Source organism: Brachyhypopomus gauderio, unplaced genomic scaffold (genome assembly GCF_052324685.1).
Source record: "Brachyhypopomus gauderio isolate BG-103 unplaced genomic scaffold, BGAUD_0.2 sc73, whole genome shotgun sequence".
Classification (NCBI taxonomy): Eukaryota; Metazoa; Chordata; class Actinopteri; order Gymnotiformes; family Hypopomidae; genus Brachyhypopomus; species Brachyhypopomus gauderio.
Window position 1 is genome coordinate 227,501 of NW_027506894.1, and position 22,966 is coordinate 250,466.

Consider the following 22,966-nt stretch of genomic DNA (forward strand, 5'->3'; position numbering starts at 1 on the left):
TCTTTTATGCACAGGTATATCTGTAAGGAAATTAAAGGACCGACGTACTGACATCCAAACTGACGCGCGAAGAAAAACCCGAAAGCGGCACGTCAAACGAGAAGGACGTAAAAACGTCGGATTGTTTGTGGGGACATTTCAGTCGTTCAGCGTGGCCACGTGCTACCTGCGTGTAATTGCGTGTAAGAAGCGCAACGTTTGCGCGATTCAGTGCGCACATCAGCAAAAACAAACATTGCATTTATCAAATAACGTTAGACTGAGAATAAAGTTTAAACGGTTTGCTAAACAATAGTCTTCGGTCGCCTGCATTCCCAGACACCCGGAATCCCCCGTGGCGCACTGCACTCTTGTAGCGCGCGCGCTCAGCCCACTCCGCGAGCCCGGCGCGCGCTCAGCCCGTCTCAATAGCGCCGTTTCAAACCCTCCTAAAGACGTTTGTGCGCGAGTGGCGTCGCAGTCGCGCCCGGAATTCCAACACGCAGGCGGGCGGATGAAGGCCACCCTCTCCCCGGCGGTGGACCTGAGAAACGGACCGAGAGCACCGACACTGGCACCGACCCAAAACAAACCCACGAGGGAAGGAGGTGAGCGCGCGCTCTTTGTTAAGTGGTCTCTCTCTCTCTCTCTCTCTCTCTCTCTCTCTCTCTCTCATGAACAGTAGCTCCTGCAGACAGACGTGTTGGGGGAGATTGTGCTCTGAGTGCTCCTCACACACTATATGGTGGCTGGTGTTTGTCATGCCAGTAAAGGCCCTGCTGCCCAGGTGAGTGTCCCGGTGGACAGGTGGAGTCCCAGGTGGAGTCCTGCAGCCAGGGAAGGGCCTTTCTGCAGACCTCCATCTCACCTACGGATCTGACGCACACATACGCCCGTACGCTATCTGATCCAGCAGCAGCTGGAGATGAAGGATCTCCAATGTTCAGCTAATCAGTTCCAGACCACAGGCAGGAGGTGAAGGGGTTCAGCAACAGGAAGAGTTTCAAGGGGAAGTTCTGCAGACACACACACACACACACACACACACACACACACACACACACACACACAGAGCATATTCCACGTGCATTTATTCAAGAGAGGAGATGTCTCAGGAGAAGTACACATTGTGTGTGTGTGTGTGTGTGTGTGTGTGCGCGTGAGACAGCAGGGTGCAGGGGGGGGGGGGGGTGTTGTTTCTATGGAAGAACTATTCAACTGTGAATCTTTTGCATTCTGGGTTTGATTGGATTTTGGTGTAGCGTTTGAAGACTGACCTGCTTGAACACCCTCCAGTAGCGTTGTTACTGGGTCTGTTACGTGGTCTTGTGTGTAGAAATGCCGTCATGGTCATGACAGCAGAATCCATCTGTGTGTGATCACTGAGATATCAGAACTAGGCCGGTGCAATATTACCACAAGATGAACACACACTTTATATCTTCATAAAGCACCACTGTGTTTGAGGTACTGCTACAGAGACACTGTGTGAGTGAGGCTCAGTGAGGTGTGTGAGTGAGTGAGTGAAGAGAGTGTGTGTGTGTGTGTGTGTGTGTGTGTGTGTGTGTGTGTGTATGCGTGTGTGTGTGTGTGTGTGTGAGTGTGTGAGTGTGTGTGTGTGTGTGTGTGTGTGTGTTTTGTAGAGATGCCCAAGTTCCAGGTTCCCACCCCCATACCAAGAGCTAAGTGTGGCTTTGTGTAGAGGTCATGACCTTTCACCTGTTCTAATGCCTCCTGCTAAGAGGTTATACCCTGGGGGAGGAGGGGGGTACGTGGGGGCAGGGAGGAGAGGGGAGGGTGTGTGGGGGGGCAGTTGGGCCTTGGTGTGTTTGTGCGTGCATGTGGAAACATGCAGTGTTGTGTTTGGTCTTGGTGTGTGTGTGTGTGTGTGTGTGTGTGTCTTTCTGCATGTGTGTACTCTTGGATCCATATGGGTCCTGGTGTGTGCATGTTTGTGAATGTGTGTGGGTGTGTGTTCTTGGAAACAGGCAATGTTGTGTTTGGGTCCTGGAGTGTGTTCACGAGTGTGTCTGTATGTGCGTGTATTCTTTGAATCAGACAGTGTGGTGTTTTGGGTCCTGGAGTGTGTGTCTGAGATCTTGTGCATGTGTTTGCGAAGCACTTCCTCTCCAGCTGTTTGACCCTTCTAGGTCACCGTACAGGAAGACAGGAGGAAGACTACTTTCTTCCTTCCCTGTGTGAAGGTTTCACCCCCCCCCCCCCCCCCCCCCCCCCTTGTTGACCTTCTCCTCAGTGTCCACGTGGCTCTCCAGTGCAAGAGGAAGAAGGCGTGTGTTGAGAGGGATGTTGGGATGTTGGCCAAGCAGGACGTTCTCCAGCTGTGGAGAGGAGAGCATCAGGAGAGCATCAGGAACACTGTAGGCTTCAGGTTCCAGCGTGGTTCTCCAGCGTGTATCTCCAGGGTGGTTCTCCAGGGAGATTGTATCTCCAGGGTGTTTCTCCAGCATGGTTCTGCTGTGTGGTTCTCCTGCATGGTTCTTCACCATGTTTCTCCAGGGAGTAAATGTGTGTGCAGGTGTATCTGGGTCAGGCCCGTTGACAGTCTTGCTGGGGCCCGGGACAAGAAAGTTTCATGTGCCCCCCCCCCCGGCTTACGTCATTTGAATTTCCTCTGTAGCAGACAATCCTTGTGTTACGTCAGCCCCGTCGACAGGGGGGGACAACCGGGTCTGTTGTCCCGGGCCCCAGGGCCAGGGGGGCCCATCAAAGAGCCCAGCAATTTATTTTTTATTTAAAGTCTATAATTTTTAAATAATCTTGAAATCTTTCATTAATATAAAATTCTGTACTCAAAATAAACTCAATGGCTAAAATATATATGTTTTTTTACCTATCTGCATATTTTCCATTAAGTGCATACACCCCCGCATCCCACTGAAAATGGTTTGATCCAGCACCGACCGTAACCGGCTGGTACCCGCACAACAGCGGGAAATACAGTGGTGGATAGTTAAAGTAAATACAGAAATCTGGAGCGCAGAAAAGAAAGGAAAACATTTACCTGACGAATTTTAATGTTGCATTGTGTTCCAGGTTTGAAAAGTGCTGGAATTTAGGCTAAAGTACTTGAAAATGCTTGAAATTGTAACTACTTCGTTTCACAACAAATAGCTGTCTGACTGAACAGTTCTCGTGAAGACGTTAAGATTGGGCGTTTTGAAAATAAACAACCATTAAATAATGTGATAAAAAGCGAATTATTTCGAGTATATGTATAAATATTTAACTTTATTAAGTTTAACGTGCTGGAAATTATTGAAATGGACCTTTAAAATGAAGTACAAGTGATTTAATTCCACATTATAAAGGTGTATGAACCCTGCAAACATGACTTTGTTCATTGCGCTGAAGCACGTCGCGCGCGAAGTTACAAAAGTCAAGAGGTGCACGACCTCGCGAATGGACAGCGCGCGAGGCCCTCGCACACGGGCGGTGCCACTGCGATTACGTCATTTTCGCGCGAACCCTCGCGCCGCTCGCGACGCGTCAAATATAAACCAGTCAGCTGTCAGAAACAGCTTTGATGTGTGGCTATATTATATACTATATGACCTAACAGAAGGATTGTCAAATGACGAAATTCAAATGACGTGCGCCGGGGGAAGGGGGGGGCACATTAAACTTTCTTGTCCCGGGCCCTAGCAAGACTGTCAACGGGCCTGTGTTACGTCATATTGTATATAATATAGCCACACATCAAAGCTGTTTCTGACAGCTCACTGGTTTATATTTGACGCGTCGCGAGGGTCCGTGCGGCGAAAATGTCGTAATAGCGATGGCTCCACCCGTGCGCGAGGGCCTCAAGCGCTGTTGATTCGCGAGGTCGTGCACCTCTCGAATTTTGTAACTTCGCGCGCACCGCGCCTCAGCGCAATGAACAAAGTCGCCTCTACAAGGTGAAATTAAAGCACTTGTACGTGACTTTAAAGGTCCATTTCAATATTTCCCAGCACAATAAACTTAATTAAGTTAAATATTTATACATATACTCGAAATGATTCGAAATAATTAGCTTTTTATCACATTATTTAATGGTTGTTTATTTTCAAAACACCCAATCTTAACGTCTTCACGTTCTCTCATGTTTCGTTCTGGAATTACAAGAGGCTCGTATTTGTTAACGTAATACAAGAGAACTGTTCAGTCAGACAGATATTTGTTGTGAAACGAAGTAGTCACAATTTCAAGCATTTTCAAGTACTTTAGCCTCAATTCTTTCAAACCTGGAACACAATGCAACATTAAAATTCGTCAGGTAAATGTTTTTCCTTTCTTTTCTGCGCTCCAGATTTCTGTATTTACTTTAACTATCCACCACTGTATTTCCCGCTGTTGGACGGGTACCAGCCGGCTACAGTCGGTGCTGGATCAAACCATTTTTCAGTGGGAGGCGGGGGTGTATGCACTTAATGGAAAATATGCAGATAGGTAAAAAACATATATATTTTAGCCATTGAGCTTATTTTGAGTACAGAATTTTATATTAATTAAAGATTTCAAGATTATATTTAAAAGTATAGACTTTAAATAAAAAATAAATTGTTGGGCTCTTTGATGGGCCCCCCTGGGCCTGGGGCCCGGGACAACAGACCCGGTTGTCCCCCCCTGTCGACGGGGCTGATCTGGGTGTATTTGCATGAAAGAAAGCGGAAGTGGCTTTTTGTAAATCCCTGCATTCAAAACTTTCCCTTTGCCTAATATCATATACAAATACACCCCACCCACCACGGGTGTTCTGATGTCTGCTTCGTTCAGTGGCAGGGGCGGGGTTCTGACTGGAGGGGCGGGGTTCTGACTGGTCCAATCAGACCGGTTCTACTGCCCAAGGAAGATCAGGCGTTTTGTATGAGGCACTGAACGAAGCAGACATCTGGCCCGCCCTGGGTGTTCATTGTTCATTGTCGTGGTAACGGTCTGCATAATTAAGTAGGGTTTGAGCTGTGATTGGTGGGTTTGATAATCCTGACATCACCACATTAGCTACTGTGAATGAGGAACAACAATTAGTCCATTAACTAAAACCTACAGTGTGGTGCGATGGATGGGACCCATGTGTTACTATAGTAACTGATGTGGGTGTCAAGCAGGCTGTGGTGTGGAAGTTGGAGTTGCTAGTCACAACGCCATGACAACAAAGACTAGTGAACTTTAATACAGCACTTGGTAGTGTGTGTGTGTGTGTGTGTGTGTGTGTGTGTGTGTGTGTGTGTGTGTGTGTGTGTGTAAAATGAGCTTCAGGAAGTAGCAGCTGTCCTCTTATCAAGACCACTCCCTGTCATTACCTCATCACTCACTTTTCCTCTACACCCCACATCCTCTGTCATCTGTGTTTGGTGTATTTCTAATGTATATGGGTGTGTGTGTGTGAGTGGGAGTGTGTGGGAGTGTGTGTGTGTGGATATGTGTGGATTCTCCCCTCAGGAAGGAGGGAATCTATTCTTATAACACACATTTGGTCTCTGTGAAGGTTACAGTTATGAGAGGAAAGAAAGTCATTCATCACTAATCACGGACACCAGCTAAACCCCCTAATCACGGACACCAGCTAAACCCCCTAATCACGGACACCAGCTAAACCCACCAATCACGGACACCAGCTAAACCCACCAATCACGGACACCAGCTAAACCCACCAATCACGGACACCAGCTAAACCCACCAATCACGGACACCAGCTAAACCAACGAATCACGGACACCAGCTAAACCAACGAATCACGGACACCAGCTAAACCCCCTAATCACGGACACCAGCTAAACCCACCAATCACGGACACCAGCTAAACCCACCAATCACGGACACCAGCTAAACCCACCAATCACGGACACCAGCTAAACCCACCAATCACGGACACCAGCTAAACCAACGAATCACGGACACCAGCTAAACCAACGAATCACGGACACCAGCTAAAGGTGTGTGTATGTGGGGTATGTATGTGGGGTGTGTGTGGGGTATGTATGGGTGTGTGTGTGTGTGTGTGTGTGTATGTATGTGTGTGTGTGTGTATGTGGGGTGTGTGTGGGGTATGTATGGGTGTGTGTGTGTGGGTGGGGTGTGTGTGTGTGTGTGTGTGTGTGTGTGTGTGTGTGTGTGTGTGTGTGGTTTGTGGGAGATATGACCTCAGGTCTTTACCCTGAGGAAATGGGTTCCACCACTGAGCAGGACTACAGGACCACAGGGTGAGCAGGACCAGCAGGACTACAGGATCAGCAGGACTATAGGACTACAGGACCAGCAGGACTACAGGATCAGCAGGACTATAGGACTACAGGACCAGCAGGACTACAGGATCATATCCTCCGTCCTCCTCACTGCTCATTCATATCAGCACACAACATGGGACAGAATTCACCAGGTTATTGTACAGCAAGAAAATGACCAAAGTCCAGTGAAACACTCAACTCACTCTATTAACATGGGGAGAAAGCAGCGGCCTTATTTGGAATAAGCTGGAGGGAAGGAGCGATAGATAGATTGAGAGATGGAGGGAGGGAGAAAGGGAAGAAAGAGAGAGAGCTGAGCTTTTACATTCCTATATTTAGTTGGATACCTTTGATCACTCCAGATGTTGGCATGAATGTTTGAATAAATCTCAACATTTCTCCTGGAGTCCTGGATCTCTTCTGGGCTCCTCATGTCCATGATGCTGATCTGGGATCAGTCTTCTATGTGTTATACTGGGCCCCTCATGTCCAGGATGCTGATCTGGGATCAGTCTTCTGTGTGTTATACTCTCACTCTTGTATTGAAGGGGTCAAGCAGATCTTATGTGCCTGGGACTGAGAATAGATGTGTGTGTGTGTGTGTGTGTGTGTGTGTGTGTGTGTGTGTGCGCGCGCATGTGTGTGTCTTTTGTTTATACCTGTAGATTGGTTCATCAAGCCCATCTCTGTGTGTTTTTGCTGTTTGGCAACCAGAGAGGATCATGGGAAATTAGGCATGTCCTTCTGGATGCTGGAGTCCTTCAGAAACTGTGTTTATGTGGGGCAGTGAGCCACGGTCACTTCCTGTCTGAGGGAGGACCCCCGCCCCCCTCACCCGCTGTGTGTGTGTGTGTGTGTGTGTGTGTGTGTGTGTGTGTGTGTGTGTGTGTGTGCGCGTGCATGTTTGTGTATTTGTGCATGCATGTTTGTGTGCATGTGTGTGTGTTTGTGTGTTTGTGAGTGTATATGTGTGTGTAAACAGCTGGTATCATCTAATAGATGTATTGAAATTGTGAACAATGGAGAAGGAAGAGCAAGTGTGTGTGTGTGTGTGTGTGTGTGTGTGTGTGTGTGTGTGTGTGTGTGTGTGTGTGTGTGTGTGTGTGTGTGTGTGTGTGTGTGTGTGTGTGTGTGTGTGGGGGGGGTGTGCATGTTTGCGCGCATGTGTCTGTAGGCTCGTGCACGTATGTGTGTGCATGATTGTGGTGTGTGTGTGTGTGTGTGTGTGTGTGTGTGTGTGTGTTCATTGTTTTCCAGATTTGCAGCAGATGTTGGTTGAACAATGAACTGGATAAATAAAAGGAAATGGTGTATAAATAGCTGTGTGTGTGTGTGTGTGTGTGTGTGTGTGTGTGTGTGTGTGTGTGTGTGTGAGCAAGAGCGAATACATACCAGATTGTATAGACTGCAACACGCAGATCATGCAGGTTATTGAAAGAGATGTGTGCAGTATGATATCTTACACACACACACACACCCACACACACACCCACACGTTATCAGGTTTAGCATTAAAAGTAAAACTGCTGATGGTGCAGATCTCCTGTAAAAGTCAAAACAAGAAACCAGAACACTGAGGGAGGAGAGAGGGAGAGAGGGAGGGAGAGAGAAGGAGGGAGGGAAAGAGAGAGAGAGAGAAAGAGGGAGGGAGGAGGGCTGGAGATTGTTGTGCTCGTTTGTGGTGTCCAGTACGTTCTATTGCTGTGAACTGTAAACGTTTACAATGGTATAACGTGACATGAGTGTGACATACAGAGTATCTGATACTGCGCACACACGAGCGCACACACACACACACACACGAGCGCACACACACACCCACACACACACACACACACACCTGCACACACACAGTGTGTGTGTGTGTGTGTGTGTGTGTGTGTGTGTGTTCTGATAGATCTTTAGAGTCCACACAGTGTCTATTGGGTCTTAAACGTGTTTTATTTAAAGAACAGGGTGAATCATGTAGAAGAGTTACTCGCTCTCTCCTCCCTGGCCTAGATCAGACAACACCTCGAGGAGAGGAGGATGGAGAGAAAGAGAGAGATGGAGGGATGGAGGGTGAGAGGAGTGGAGAACCACAGGGGTGGAGGTAAAGAGGGTGGAGGGACAGAGATGGAGAGACAAGGTTCAAGGGGGAGATTGAAGGAGAGACAGATGGGAGAGAGAGATGGAGAGAGGGTGGAGGAATAGAGGGGAGTTGCTGTTTGAGCTAGATAGACTCAGATGGCCTATATTAGCGACACATTTTAGCCTCACACCTGAAACCAGGAGCTCCTCACTGTCAGTCACACAGAGGGAGGTGTGTGTGTGTGTGTGTGTGTGTGTGTGTGTGTGTGTGTGTGTGTGTGTGTGTGTGTGGTGGGGGGGGGGGGGGGGGGGGGGGTGGTCTCTCTCTATCTTTCTGTCTGTGTATGTCTGTCTCTCTCTCTCTCTCTCTACCTACCTACCCCTGCCTTTCTCACCCCTGTGGTTTAAACATAGATGTAACAGTGCTGGACTATAATAGCCAACGCCTAGTTTAGATGTGAAATCATTTAGTTTGTCATTTCTGCCTCTGAAGGGTGAAGTTATGCCCTCACCTGTCTGCAGGAACACACTGTTAACCCTTTCATCTTGGGAGGAATTCCAGGAAAGTGTCTGTGATTAGCTGAATTACATCTGTTGCACAATAATCACACAGCTGTTTCTCTCTCTCTCTCTCTCTCACACACACACACACACACACACATTCTTTCCCAGTGTACAGTGCACTCTAGGACATTGTCCTGTAGCTGCTAACGTCGACCCATCCTGTTAACAGTACGACATATTTACGATCTTGTTCACTGACAGAACGCGTGTCCCAATGGCGTCCTGTCCTGATGGGGCTGTCCTGTTTGGGCTGTCCCGATTGGACCATCCTGACGGGGCTGTCCTGTTTGGGCTGTCCTGATTGGACCATCCTGACGGGGCTGTCCTGTTTGGGCTGTCCTGATTGGACCATCCTGACAGGACCACACATGTATGATGGGTCTCCCACTGATCTTCATTCGGCATGTGATGCAGCTTTCCTGCTAGAGTCCTGTAGTGTTGTATAAGCATGACTGTGTTTGTCTCGGGGGCTGTCCTGCTCTCAATCCTGATATTGAACGTTGGTGTGACTGTGTTTGTCTCGGGGGCTGTCCTGCTCTCAGTCCTGTTATTGAACGTTGGTGTGACTGTGTTTGTCTCGGGGGCTGACCTGCTCTCAGTCCTGATATTGAACGTTGGTGTGACTGTGTTTGTCTCGGGGGCTGTCCTGCTCTCAGTCCTGTTATTGAACGTTGGTGTGACTGTGTTTGTCTCGGGGGCTGTCCTGCTCTCAGTCCTGTTATTGAACGTTGGTGTGACTGTGTTTGTCTCGGGGGCTGTCCTGCTCTCAGTCCTGATATTGAACGTTGGTGTGACTGTGTTTGTCTCAGGGGCTGTCCTGCTCTCAGTCCTGATATTGAACGTTGGTGTGACTGTGTTTGTCTCGGGGGCTGTCCTGCTCTCAGTCCTGATATTGAACGTTGGTGTGACTGTGTTTGTCTCGGGGGCTGTCCTGCTCTCAGTCCTGATATTGAACGTTGGTGTGACTGTGTTTGTCTCAGGGGCTGTCCTGCTCTCAGTCCTGATATTGAACGTTGGTGTGACTGTGTTTGTCTCGGGGGGCTGTCCTGCTCTCAGTCCTGATATTGAACGTTGGTGTGACTGTGTTTGTCTCGGGGGGCTGTCCTGCTCTCAGTCCTGATATTGAACGTTGGTGTGACTGTGTTTGTCTCGGGGGCTGTCCTGCTCTCAGTCCTGATATTGAACGTTGGTGTGACTGTGTTTGTCTCGGGGGCTGTCCTGCTCTCAGTCCTGATATTGAATGTTGGTGTGACTGTGTTTGTCTTGGGGGCTGTCCTGCTCTCAGTCCTGATATTGAACGTTGGTGTGACTGTGTTTGTCTTGGGGGCTGTCCTGCTCTCAGTCCTGATATTAAAGGTTGGTGTGACTGTGTTTGTCTCGGGGGCTGTCCTGCTCTCAGTCCTGATATTGAACGTTGGTGTGACTGTGTTTGTCTCGGGGGCTGTCCTGCTCTCAGTCCTGATATTGAACGTTGGTGTGACTGTGTTTGTCTCGGGGGCTGTCCTGCTCTCAGTCCTGATATTGAACGTTGGTGTGACTGTGTTTGTCTTGGGGGCTGTCCTGCTCTCAGTCCTGATATTAAAGGTTGGTGTGACTGTGTTTGTCTCGGGGGCTGTCCTGCTCTCAGTCCTGATATTGAACGTTGGTGTGACTGTGTTTGTCTCGGGGGCTGTCCTGCTCTCAGTCCTGATATTGAACGTTGGTGTGACTGTGTTTGTCTCGGGGGCTGTCCTGCTCTCAGTCCTGATATTGAACGTTGGTGTGACTGTGTTTGTCTTGGGGGCTGTCCTGCTCTCAGTCCTGATATTAAAGTTTGGTGTCTGCTGTAGGACACTGGTGTGTCAGTCCTGCTGTGATTGTCCCGATGGGAGGTCAGGACAAAGCTCGTATCATCTGTCATGCAGGACTATGTTGTGGAAAGGGCGGTGCTGATCCGTACGCACCAGGCCGAGGCCCACATGTTTGGAGCAGCTGTGCTTGCGTGAGGGTGCGCGGCCTTCGTCTGCTCATCGTGTTCTCACTCCCGTCTGCTGTGTCAGGAGATTCTTGTGCCCCGACATATTCACACTTGCCATTTTATTGCCTGGGCTCAATTAAAACTGTGTGTGTGTGTGTGTGTGTGTGTGTGTGTGTGTGTGTGTGTGTGTGTGTGTGTGTGTGTGTGTGTGTGTGTGCGCGCGAGACTGCGTGCGTGCGTGTGTGTGTGTGTGTGAGAGAGAGAGTGAGTGTGTGTGATGTATTAGAGTGGAGTTAAAGCACAGGTAACCCTTGACTACACTGACATGTTCCTGCATGTTTAACGGTTTTGGTCATCCAGCCAGCAGTAAAAGATTATAGCCTATATAACCAACGAATCTCTCACTCTCTCCCTCCCTCTCTCCTTCTCTCTCTCTCACTCTCACTCTCTCCCTCTCTCTCTCACCCCCCCATCCACCCCAGGACTACAGCAGATCTAAGACACAACATGAGACTTGTGGGTGCGTGTTTTCAGACATGAGAGATTCATGACCATTCATATCCACACAGCTCAGCACAAATATGCTCCAACTGTTCATGTTCCCATATTGATGTGAAAGTTCCTCATTGTTTTAGGGTTATGATTATGAAGGGTGTTATGACTATACCAGTAATTAGATTGGGTCCCAGGTGACTGACTGCCCTGTTGACCAACAGATGCTGTTTATGGCTGATTGTAAAGTATTAAGGAATTGTAAAAATTGCCTCATAATTGTGACTATATGGATTTTTTTGTTTGATTGAGGCTGTAGGGTTGGGGTTCTGATAGTGACTGTAGGGCTGGGGTTCTGATAGTGACTGTAGGGCTGGGGTTCTGATAGTGACTGTAGGGTTGGGGTTCTGATAGTGACTGTAGGGCTGGGGTTCTGATAGTGACTGTAGGGCTGGGGTTCTGATAGTGACTGTAGGGCTGGGGTTCTGATAGTGACTGTAGGGCTGGAGTTCTGATAGTGACTGTAGGGCTGGGGTTCTGATAGTGACTGTAGGGCTGGGGTTCTGATGGTGGCTGTAGGGCTGGGGTTCTGATGGTGGCTGTAGGGCTGGGGTTCTGATGGTGGCTGTGGGGCTGGGGTTCTGATAGTGACTGTGGGGCTGGGGTTCTGATAGTGACTGTAGGGTTGGGGTTCTGATAGTGACTGTAGGGCTGGGGTTCTGATAGTGACTGTAGGGCTGGGGTTCTGATAGTGCCTGTGGGGCTGGGGTTCTGATTGGCTGCTTGTGGATGTTGTGATGAACACCTAGTGCAGCCAAAGCCTACAGTGCTGCTTTCAGCATGGGAATCTGATCTCTGTCTCACACACACACACACACACACACACACACACAGATATAGCATATGATGCACACATTCACAGAGACATACCGTATAACACACACACACACACACACACACACACACATACACACAGAGATATAGCATATGATGCACACATTCACAGAGACATACCGTATAACACACACACACACACACACACACACACACACACACACTGTATTGATATGTGTGTGCTTGGGCAAGGCTTCAAACAAAAGCTCATTTTTATTAAACTTCTGCCCACTTTCACACAGCTGTTTGACAACAAGCATGACCCAGTATCACCAACACCACTACACTCATAGGAACATGAGCAAAAACACACACACACACACACACACCATTACACACACCATCTCTCACACACACACACACGCACAATCACACACACACACACACACACACACACACACACACACACACACACACCATCACACACCATCACACACACCATTACACACACACACACACACACACACACACACACACACACACACACACACAAACACAATCACACACAACCCATCCCTCTCTCTCACACACACACAATCATATAAACCGTCACTCACACTCTCAAACACAGACTATCACTCACATAGTTGAAAAATTTGGCCATGTTACTGATTGTGGTTTCAACTTTAATAATGAACACATGGAGTCTCGGTACTAACTTAACCACTGTGTATTTATAGTGTGTGTGTGTGTGGGTTAGTGTGTGTGTGTGTGGGTTAGTATGTGTGTGTGTGTGTGTGTGTAAGACCACAGTGTGTTTATAATTGATGCTAGGGATGTTCTCGTGCAGGGCGGTCCGGCAGGGCGGTACAGTTGGTGGTCCAACATCCAGCACAGACGGGGCAGAGCCGGGTCATCACTCACTTACTAGGGTTAGTTTATCACTGATGATGGACTCCAGGTCTCCTGGACTTTGGGTTGGGCAGCCTGTGTGTGTGTCCCGTCTCTGTGTGGCCATCTCAGATGGCCTTTAGTTTACATGTTTACATGTTCTCTGGAGGTGCGGGGAGTGTAAATAACACTCTTAGCTCTGCACTCTGTTTAGTGTGTAGCAGTACAGCACTCTTCAGTGTGATATAGTGTTCAGTATCACCACTCCATTAGTTACAAGAGTGTGTGCGCCTGCATGTGTACATGCATGAGCGTGTGTGTGTGTGTGTGTGTGTGTGTGTGTGTGTGTGTGTGTGTGTGTGTGTGTGTGAGTGGCATGTGATGACAGTGTGGCAGCGATACAGGGTTGTTTTGATCACATGGATCAGAGTGTTTTGGACAGCTGATCTCGATGATTAAGTGGACATCATGACATCATAGATCAACTTCATGACATCATAGATCAAATTCATTACATCATACATCAACGTGTGCATGTAGAATGTGATGCTGGTAAAATGGGTGAAAACAATTTGAAACCTTGGAAAACAACTGAAATAAAGAAACTAGTGGGAAACGTGTGTAAAGCCCAGCAGAAGCAGAGAGGGACGGTGATACAAAAGAAAATACAGACTACAAGTAACCAGGATGACCTGAAGCAAGAATTAGTACCAAAACTTTCAAGTTGCATGGCAGATAATACAAACTCTAATTAGTAGGGGTGGGACTTTAACGCGTTAATTTTGATTAATTAATTACAGGGAAAATTTACGCATTTTAAATAGTGGTCGGACTTTAACACGTTAATTTCGATTAATTAATTACATACAGGGAAATTAACGCATTTAACGCTCGAGACACTTTTGCACCGTGGAATGTTTCTCAGTGCACGAGGTCCAGACATACAGATTATATGGACGCACAATAAGATCATGATGGAGATGACTGAAGAGGCTACGCTGGTGGATGGGAAATTTAAATATAAGAAACTTCCAGATGGAAGTACAAACACAAATAGTGTTATTTACACTTTATGTAGGAAGGAGTTCGCTTATCACAGGAGCACTTCCACCCTTCGGTACCACCTCAACGTAAAACATGTTGGAGCTAACGCGCAGGTCAGTAATGATAATTTAGCTGCTAAATGTATTCCTAGTACAAGCAAACAGTGTCGCCAGTCAACACTCGACCACATGTCGGGGTTCAAATTAAGAAATAAAATGTCAAAGTCCACGTTAGACAAATTGACCAATTTACTGGCGAGATGGATTGCTGTGGACTGTAGACCGCTCTCTGTGGTCGAAGATAAAGGCTTACGAGAAGTGCTGCAAATTGCGTCAGTTACGAACTGCCGTCCAGAAAGACAATTTCGAAGAAAATCCAGAAGCTGTATGACGAGGAAAAGGAAGTAAAACAGAGGTCCAGTGATCCCCAGTCAGAGCCACATTTGTGGCGCTCTTCACAATAACCCTGTTTTACTTCCCTTTCCTCATCATACAGCTGCTGGATTTTCTTCGACATTGTCTTTCTGGACGGCAGCTCATCCATCTCGCCAGTGAATTGGTCAATTTAGCCCCAACATGTTTTGTGTTGAGGTGGTAACGAAGGGTGGAAGTGCTCCTGTGACTTCAGCGTCGTTGTTAGCAACAAGAATGATCTTGGTGTGACAGCTCATATTAAAGATGATGAATGGAAGATCCAGTCATTTGCTTTGAGCATGCAGAAGACCACTTCTAGGCACTATGGAGATGCCTGTGGCAGAGGCCTGGGAAATTAAAGAAAAATATACCATCTAAAATGGACACAAATTAAGTATTATATCGCGATCTATCGATCGCCGGTGGTTGGCGCCAGAGCGAACTAGTAACTAGAGGTCTGCACTCCCGCGGTAATCCTGCAGGACCCGTCAGAATATCTTGCGGCGCGGGACAGAATGTAATAGTTATTGGCGGGAGCGGGATCGCATATACATGTAGAAAAATCCCGCAAATTAATAGTCTAGAAAATTATAATGAAATGAAAGTATAATAACTTCATTATATAATAATAACAACGCAATGATTTGCATGCATAAGGAACAGGACGAAAACAACTAATCATTCAGTAAGTAAGCAATAAACTAATTCAAAATATTTTGGCTAAGCAACTGATCATGTGAACATGAAGTGTGCGTCATTTTGTCATTTTGATACAGAAATGGCAGAGACTGTAGATGGTCAACCAGTTTCAGCTGTGGAAAATTCAGTTAAAACAGGCGAATACACCACAATTAAGCCAACTACAGTAAAGTCTGATGTATGGAAGTCATATTCCATTGTAATTAATGGAGATGGAAATCGTCTAGCATTTGCTTGTTGTGATAGATGTCAGAAAGTGTTGGTGTACGTCACCTGATGGCACGTGTTTGGACTGTGGTATAAAATGGGACAGCGCGATCCATCGATATATTATGGAAGCCCATTCCTGCCACCTAAAATAAAAAAAAACAGCACATATATATATTTTTCTCATTATTAAGTAAATTGATATCTCATTATTTCGAGATACTAAGTCATTATTTCGAGATACTAAGTCATTATGTCGAGATACTGTAGTATCTCAAATTAATGACTTAGTATCTCAAAATAATGACTTAGTATCTCAAAATAATAACTTAGTATCTCGAAATAATGAGATAGCAATTTAATAATGAGAAAAAAATATATATGTGCTGTTTTTTTTTTTATTTTAGGTGGCGGGAATGGGCTTCCATACTATATTGCTGTTGTAATAATACATAAGAAAATTTCAAGTACTAAATCTAATTAATTCAACTCATATTAGGATTGCGGGCAGGGGCGACAGAAATGTGTATGTGGCGGGCAGGTGCGGGATTAAAACAAGCAATTTTTTGACCGGAGCGGGCGGGAGCGGGATTAAAACAAGCGGGAGCGGGATTATAAAAGCAGTCCCCCTCAGACCTCTACTAGTAACTCATTGAATCATAGATGTGGATCAGAGGTAAATAAACTAGATTATTTTTTTTGGCGTGAGATACCGGAAGTGTGGCGTGAGAGCATGTGAAGACAGTCAAATGCGTGTGTCTCACGCTCAATGCGTGAGAGTTGGCAACCCTGTTGGTCTGTGTAGTAGACTGGTGGAAAAATAAACAAGATGTTAAAGTTCATGATCATGTTCATTGATTCATTCATCAGTAAAACTTAATATTTCTCATGTTAAATATTGAAATGTGATTAATTTCGATTAATTACAAAGGTTATAATTAATTAGATTTTTTTTTTATCGAGTCCCACCTCTACTAATTAGTCAAAGTGACCACAGTCACTGTCGACCACAGCTGACAGTTATGGGTGTACGTTAGACCCTGATACAGACAACAGTATCTGAGGGCAGATCAAACCCGATCGTCAGTCATAACAAATATGGCTGTGCCACAAGGATGTGTTTTATCGGCGCTGTTGTTTGCTTTGTGTACGAATCGTGTCAGACAGGACTGTGTAAAAATATGACACGTTTGAAAAGGTGACGATAACGAGTAGAATGGCTGCTGGTTTTAATGTGAATGAATCTTCAGAGCAGTAGACCAACAGCAGTGGTCTGAGGAGACCAGACTATTCATCTCAACCGCTTCTCCCCTCAGGACGTAGAGCCCAAAAGAAAAACAAAACCAGCCCAAAACAAAAACAAAATGTTCTGTGGTCCTTTGTGCCTAGAATCATTCAATTATTGACTAGTGTAGATAAAGGATTATGGATTATGGAAACTTCAGGTTATGCAGTTTCTGAATTGTAGATCTAAATTATGCCGCATCATCGATGTGTTTTTGCTGTTTGTGTTTTAATGTTTAACGTGGCTCTTGTGTGCAAGACAAAAGTTCCTTCAGGGCAATCAAGGCTTCCAAACACACTGCTACCCCAGGTGGGGTATCTCAGTGGCTGTGCTGCTGCCCCAGGTGGGGTATCTCAGTGGCTGTGCTGCTGCCCCATGTGGGGTATCTCAGTGGCTGTGCTGCTGCCCCATGTGGGGTATCTCAGTGGCTGTGCTGCTGCCCCAGGTGGGGTATCTCAGTGGCTGTGCTGCTGCCCCAGGTGGGGTATCTCAGTGGCTGTGCTGCTGCCCCATGTGGGGTATCTCAGTGGCTGTGCTGCTGCCCCATGTGGGGTATCTCAGTGGTTGTGCTGCTGCCCCAGGTCGGGTATCTCAGTGGTTGTGCTGCTACCCCAGGTGGGGTATCTCAGTGGTTGTGCTGCTGCCCCAGGTGGGGTATCTCAGTGGTTGTGCTGCTGCCCCAGGTGGGGTATCTCGGTGGCTGTACTGCTGCCCCAGGTGGGGTATCTCAGTGGTTGTGCTGCTGCCCCAGGTGGGGTATCTCAGTGGTTGTGCTGCTGCCCCAGGTGGGGTATCTCGGTGGCTGTGCTGCTGCCCCAGGTGGGGTATCTCAGTGGCTGTACTGCTGCCCCAGGTGGGGTATCTCAGTGGCTGTACTGCTGCCCCAGGTGGGGTATCTCAGTGGCTGTACTGCTGCCCCAGGTGGGGTATCTCAGTGGTTGTGCTGCTGCCCCAGGTGGGGTATCTCGGTGGCCTGCTATATGGATCCTGACCCTTCCATGCTCACTACAAGAGACTGAAGACACCACGTCCACATCTAGGAACGACCGATCCAAACAGATGGATGATAAACAACCGAACAGCCACTTGTCGGAGAAACAACTGAATAGCTCCTCGTCCAGGAAAGACCCGAAGAGTCCCTCTGTTCAGGACAGGAGCTTCTGGTCCTGGTGTGTGGAGGCCTAGACAAACAAACTGGGTGTTGTGTCGATAAAGATTTGAACAAATCGGGTGTTTTGTAGATAGATCAAGTGTTGTGTACTGAAGACACAAACAGCTCAAATATTGTGTAGCTAAAGATGCGGATATGCTGCCTTAGTCAACCCTGATTACTGCACTTTACTCACTGCTCCAGTGGGTGATGTCATATCCTGTTTGCTGCCTAATCTCTAAACATCCGGAGCAGGAAGTAAAGGTTTCCTGTTTCTATGGAAAATGTGCGGCTGCTGTAGTCGTGTGCTGTGATCAGAGCGCTCATACCGGATAATGACCTGTTGCTTGGCCTTGTTTCCAAATGGATAATTGCTGAGTCCCTCATGACAGGTCATGAATCACACCCAATCAGGAAGGTCAGGCACTTGTGAAGCTCCGCCCTCCTGCCCTTCCTTTCTGTGCAAACCGTGATGTCACAATGGGTTTGTGTAGGAATTGCTCTGGATTTGGTAGGTGACCAGCATGATGGTCTATGTCATAAACACTGTAGCATCAAGGAATTTACAGCAGGTCTACCTACAGGGCAGGTCCTCAGGAGCCCAGCGGGTCTACCTACAGAACAGGTCCTCAGGAGCTCAGCAGGTCTACCTACAGGGCAGGTCCTCAGGAGCTCAGCAGGTCTACCTACAGGGCAGGTCCTCAAGAGCTCAGCAGGTCTACCTACAGGGCAGGTCCTCAGGAGCCCAGCAGGTCTACCTACAGGACTCTCAGCTTGCCCCCAGGAGGTTTTGGGGAGCTGTCCTGTTGTTTGTTCGCTGCTGTTGGAGTAATTCTTCTCCAGTTTTTGTGTTAATGCTTGTAGGTGGCCACAACTGCTGAGCCACAAACATATCTTCAGCTGACCTACATTAGCAGAACCTTCACACAATACTCACAAACTGTAATGTGATGTTAGATTTAGGTTTAGAATAGGTTTAATAATTAAAGGTGTAATAGGTGCCTCTGTAAGTTAGATAATTGTTTTAGGGATCAACTTTTTAAACTCTGATAATGGGAGCATGTCCTAGTTAAATCTCATAACATATCATTACCATACTTTTGCCTTTGGCAAAATGTGAAAAGAAAAGGTGTTATTGATACAGAAACTTTCATATTTTAGCAGAGTGAGAGGGAACATGAGTGTGTGTGTGTGTGTGTGTGTGTGTGTGTGTGTGTGTGTGTGTGTAGCCCCCACTTTGCATAGTCTGAACTTCAATCTCAGGAAGTGTTGACTAGCAGTGAATACTGGACATTACAGAGGGGACTTTCCTTTTACTCGTGTGTGTGTGTGTGTGTGTGTGTGTGTGTGTGTGTGTGTGTGTGTTTGTGTGTGTTTCTCAGCAGGCGAATAATACAACTGATTTTAGACCATCACACTGGACTGTAAAACACTTAAGTGTAAAGATAGTTACACACATCTACACACACCTCAGTTTATTTTTCTTGCAGTAAAGTGTGTGTGCATGTGAGTGTTTAGACAGAGGAATTCAGAAGGGCAACAAATCATATCCCTCCCCAGTTTTATTCCATCTGTGTGTGTGTGTGTGTGTGTGTCGGTGAGAGACAGACAGAGAATAACCTCTTTAAAGTGACCCACTTGTGGGTATTTAGGGAGAAAGACCTGTCCCCCCCAGGTTGTGTGTGTCTGTCTGTCTCTAAGGTTCTTCATTCACCATCCACATGCATGGATACCTCCCCCTCATTCAGAACGCTCTTTCACTCTTTCTCTCTTTCTCTCTTTCTCACTCGTTTTCTTGCTCTCTCATGTAATACGTATAATCTGTTGCCTGCAGCATTGGTCATGATCCAGATATTCAAGGCAGGTGTGTGTGTGTGTGTGTGTGTGTGTGTGTGTGTCTGTCTGTCTCTGTGTCTGTGTGTGAGTGAGTGAGTGTGTGCGTGTGCATGAGAGTGGGTGTGTGCGTGTGTGTGCATGTGTGTGTGCGCGTGTGTGTGCGGGTGTCTGTGTGTGTGAGTGAGTGAGTGTGTGTGTATGTGTGTTAGCAGCAGGGTGGGTCGGGGGGAGCGTCATAGTTTTCAATTGGTAGTTGGTCAGGATGTGCGCTCTCTCTCTCTCTCTCTCTCTCTCTCTCTCTCTCTCTCTCTCTCTCTCTCTCTCTCTCTCTCTCTCTCTCTCCGGGCCGTCACTCTGTTGCTGATCTCATAGAGGTGTGGACGTGGTAGATGTTGTAGTACAGCAGGAGCGTGTGGGGGGAGTATGTGAGGCACAGGCAACCGGCCCAGCATGGAATGCAACTTCAGGAGGATTTTACTGTGCGGAGTATCAGAGGACGGCGTGCTGACCCGCGGGCTGCAGGCGTAGGTTCATACTGACTGGTGTAGAGTGTATCGTGTTCTGTGTGTCCATGTGCAGGTGTAGGTTCATACTGACTGGTGTAGAGTGTATCGTGTTCTACGATGTGTGTCCATCTCTTTCGTATGAGTGTAATTGTAGAGTTGTGCATAGATTGCAGTGTAATGTGGACCAGTGTTATGTGAGCGAGGCTCTGAGTTTAGCGAGTGACTAATCTTCCCTCCCTGCAGTTCTGTGGTCATTGGTCAGTGGTGGTAGTCTTCCTCACCTAGCCTGGCTCCTTCACTAATGCTGGCTTTGGAGTTCTGTTCTTAAAAATGATTCTCTGCTCTTGTTTCACACACACACACACACACACACACACACACACACACACACACACACACACACACACACACACACACACAGTGTGCAAATATACACAAACACATGCCACTAACTGAAAGTGTGTGTTTCAACTACCTTAAAGCTGTCTGCGAGAGCAGATATGGTCATTCTATATTGGTATGTGTGCGTGTGATACTTGTGTATGTATTTGTGTGTGTGTGTGTGTGCGCGTGTGTGTTAACTGCGTCACAGCTGAGGATGGAGGGAGATCCTGTCTTAGCTGTCCTGTTTCTGTCCTGCGCGAGTGTGTGTTCCTGTGTCCTGCGCGAGTGTGTGTTCCAGTGTCCTGCGCGAGTGTGTGTTCCAGTGTCCTGCGCGAGTGTGTGTTCCAGTGTCCTGCGCGAGTGTGTGTTCCAGTGTCCTGCGCGAGTGTGTGTTCCAGTGTCCTGCGCGAGTGTGTGTTCCAGTGTCCTGCGCGAGTGTGTGTTCCTGTGTCCTGCGCGAGTGTGTGTTCCTGTGTCCTGCGCGAGTGTGTGTTCCTGTGTCCTGGTGTGATCATCTGTACGTGTCACGGTGATCTGTCATGTTAGTTGTCTTTCCTCTTCACCTGGTGTGACCATCTCAATCTGAGGATCTGAATCTGAAGATCCGAGCAGTTCCTCCGGCTTTGCTTCTCTTTATTTAGTTTGGCAAAAAAATAAACATTAAAACAGTATTAATGATAAACAAGAAAACCTGATCAGCATTTCCTGCATCTTCTTTTAAACCTACCAGTGAACATCTGAGTCCGGGAGTTAATTACTGTTACAGTAGACCCTGTTACCATGTGGTGTTACCATGTGATGTCACCATGTGGTGTTTCATGCTGTGTTACCATGTGGTGTTTCATGCTGTGTTACCATGTGGTGTTTCATGCTGTCTTACCATGTGGTGTTTCATGTTGTATACTGCTACACTGTAGTGTCACCAGTCACCGTGGAATGTGGAGTGTAGCTGCATTTTGGTGATATGTCATTATAAGTACATGTGTATTTGCATTGATATAGGTGTGTGTGTGTGTGTGTGTGTGTGTGTGTGTGTGTGTGTGTGTGTGTGTGTGTGTGTGTGTGTGTATTATAGAGGTTATTCATTAGAGGAGATTGGGGGGAGAGATTGGATTAAATCTATGTTTACCTAACCCTCCTCCTCTCCACACACACACACACACACACACATCGAAGGAACATGTTTCCATAGGAAGGCTCTCATTCCGGAGTGACAATGCGAACACAAGTAAGAGCACTACGCACGCATGCACGCACACACACACACACACACACACACACACAGGACCACCCTGCTTCTATCAGGTTGCAAAGCAGTATACAGGTTGACTCTCAATTGTCTCATATACATTGTAGAATATTGTCAGGCATTTAGACAAACACAGAGGGCCAAACACACACACACACACACACACACACACACACACACACACACACACACACACACACAAAGAGAGAGATTGATGTCTTGAGAATACTGTAACTGAACATAGTATTGCCAGTAAAACAGTGTTGAGTTTCTAAACTCAGCAATGCAGTGCAGGGTATACACACCTACACACACCTTTACTCACATACACATAATAAACGGTGAATAAAACGTAAAATAAAATTGATCGTGTAAACCAGTGAGTGTGCGCACTGATAATCCTGATAATCCCCATGTACTGTAATCTAGGACTGAAACCTCATAAGCTGGAGGGAAAACACTTGTAGCTAAATCTCTTAAGAACAGGTAAAACGTTGAGACCAACAAGATCTCTGCAGATATGAGAGACCTGATTGGATCAGATGAGATCAGATAAGATCATACGTGATCAGATGAGATCAGATAAGATCATATGGGATCAGATGAGATCAGATAAGATCATACGGGATCAGATGAGATCAGATAAGATCATACGGGATCAGATGAGATCAGATAAGATCATACGGGATCAGATGAGATCATACGGGATCAGATGAGATCAGATAAGATCATACGTGATCAGATGAGATCAGATAAGATCATACGTGATCAGATGAGATCAGATAAGATCATACGGGATCAGATGAGATCAGATAAGATCATACGTGATCAGATGAGATCAGACGTGATCAGATGAGATCAGATAAGATCATACGTGATCAGATGAGATCAGATAAGATCATACGTGATCAGATAAGATCATACGTGATCAGACGAGATCAGATAAGATGATACGTGATCAGATGAGATCAGATAAGATCATACGTGATCAGATGAGATCAGATAAGATCATACGTGATCAGATGAGATCAGATAAGATCATACGTGATCAGACGAGATCAGATAAGATCATATGGGATCAGATAAGATCATACGTGATCAGATGAGATCAGATAAGATCATACGTGATCAGATGAGATCAGATAAGATCATACGTGATCAGATAAGATCATACATGAT

General features: G+C 46.8%; 1 protein-coding gene across 4 annotated transcripts in view; it reads left to right on the forward strand.

Moving 5' to 3' along the window:
- Positions 1-190: 190 nt before the first annotated feature.
- Positions 191-22,966, forward strand: part of LOC143491245 (pleckstrin homology domain-containing family G member 1) — a 63,177-nt gene continuing 40,401 nt past the window's right edge. For 2 of the 4 annotated variants that reach the window (XM_076990072.1, XM_076990073.1), the window contains exon 1: positions 19,993-20,172. In XM_076990072.1, the coding sequence (XP_076846187.1) occupies positions 20,104-20,172 (69 nt within the window). In that variant the 5' untranslated portion in view covers positions 19,993-20,103. Of the gene's footprint in view, positions 588-5,404; positions 5,916-19,992; positions 20,173-22,966 lie in introns of those variants that run through there. The other 2 variants (XM_076990076.1, XM_076990078.1) reach the window with 2 other exon arrangements.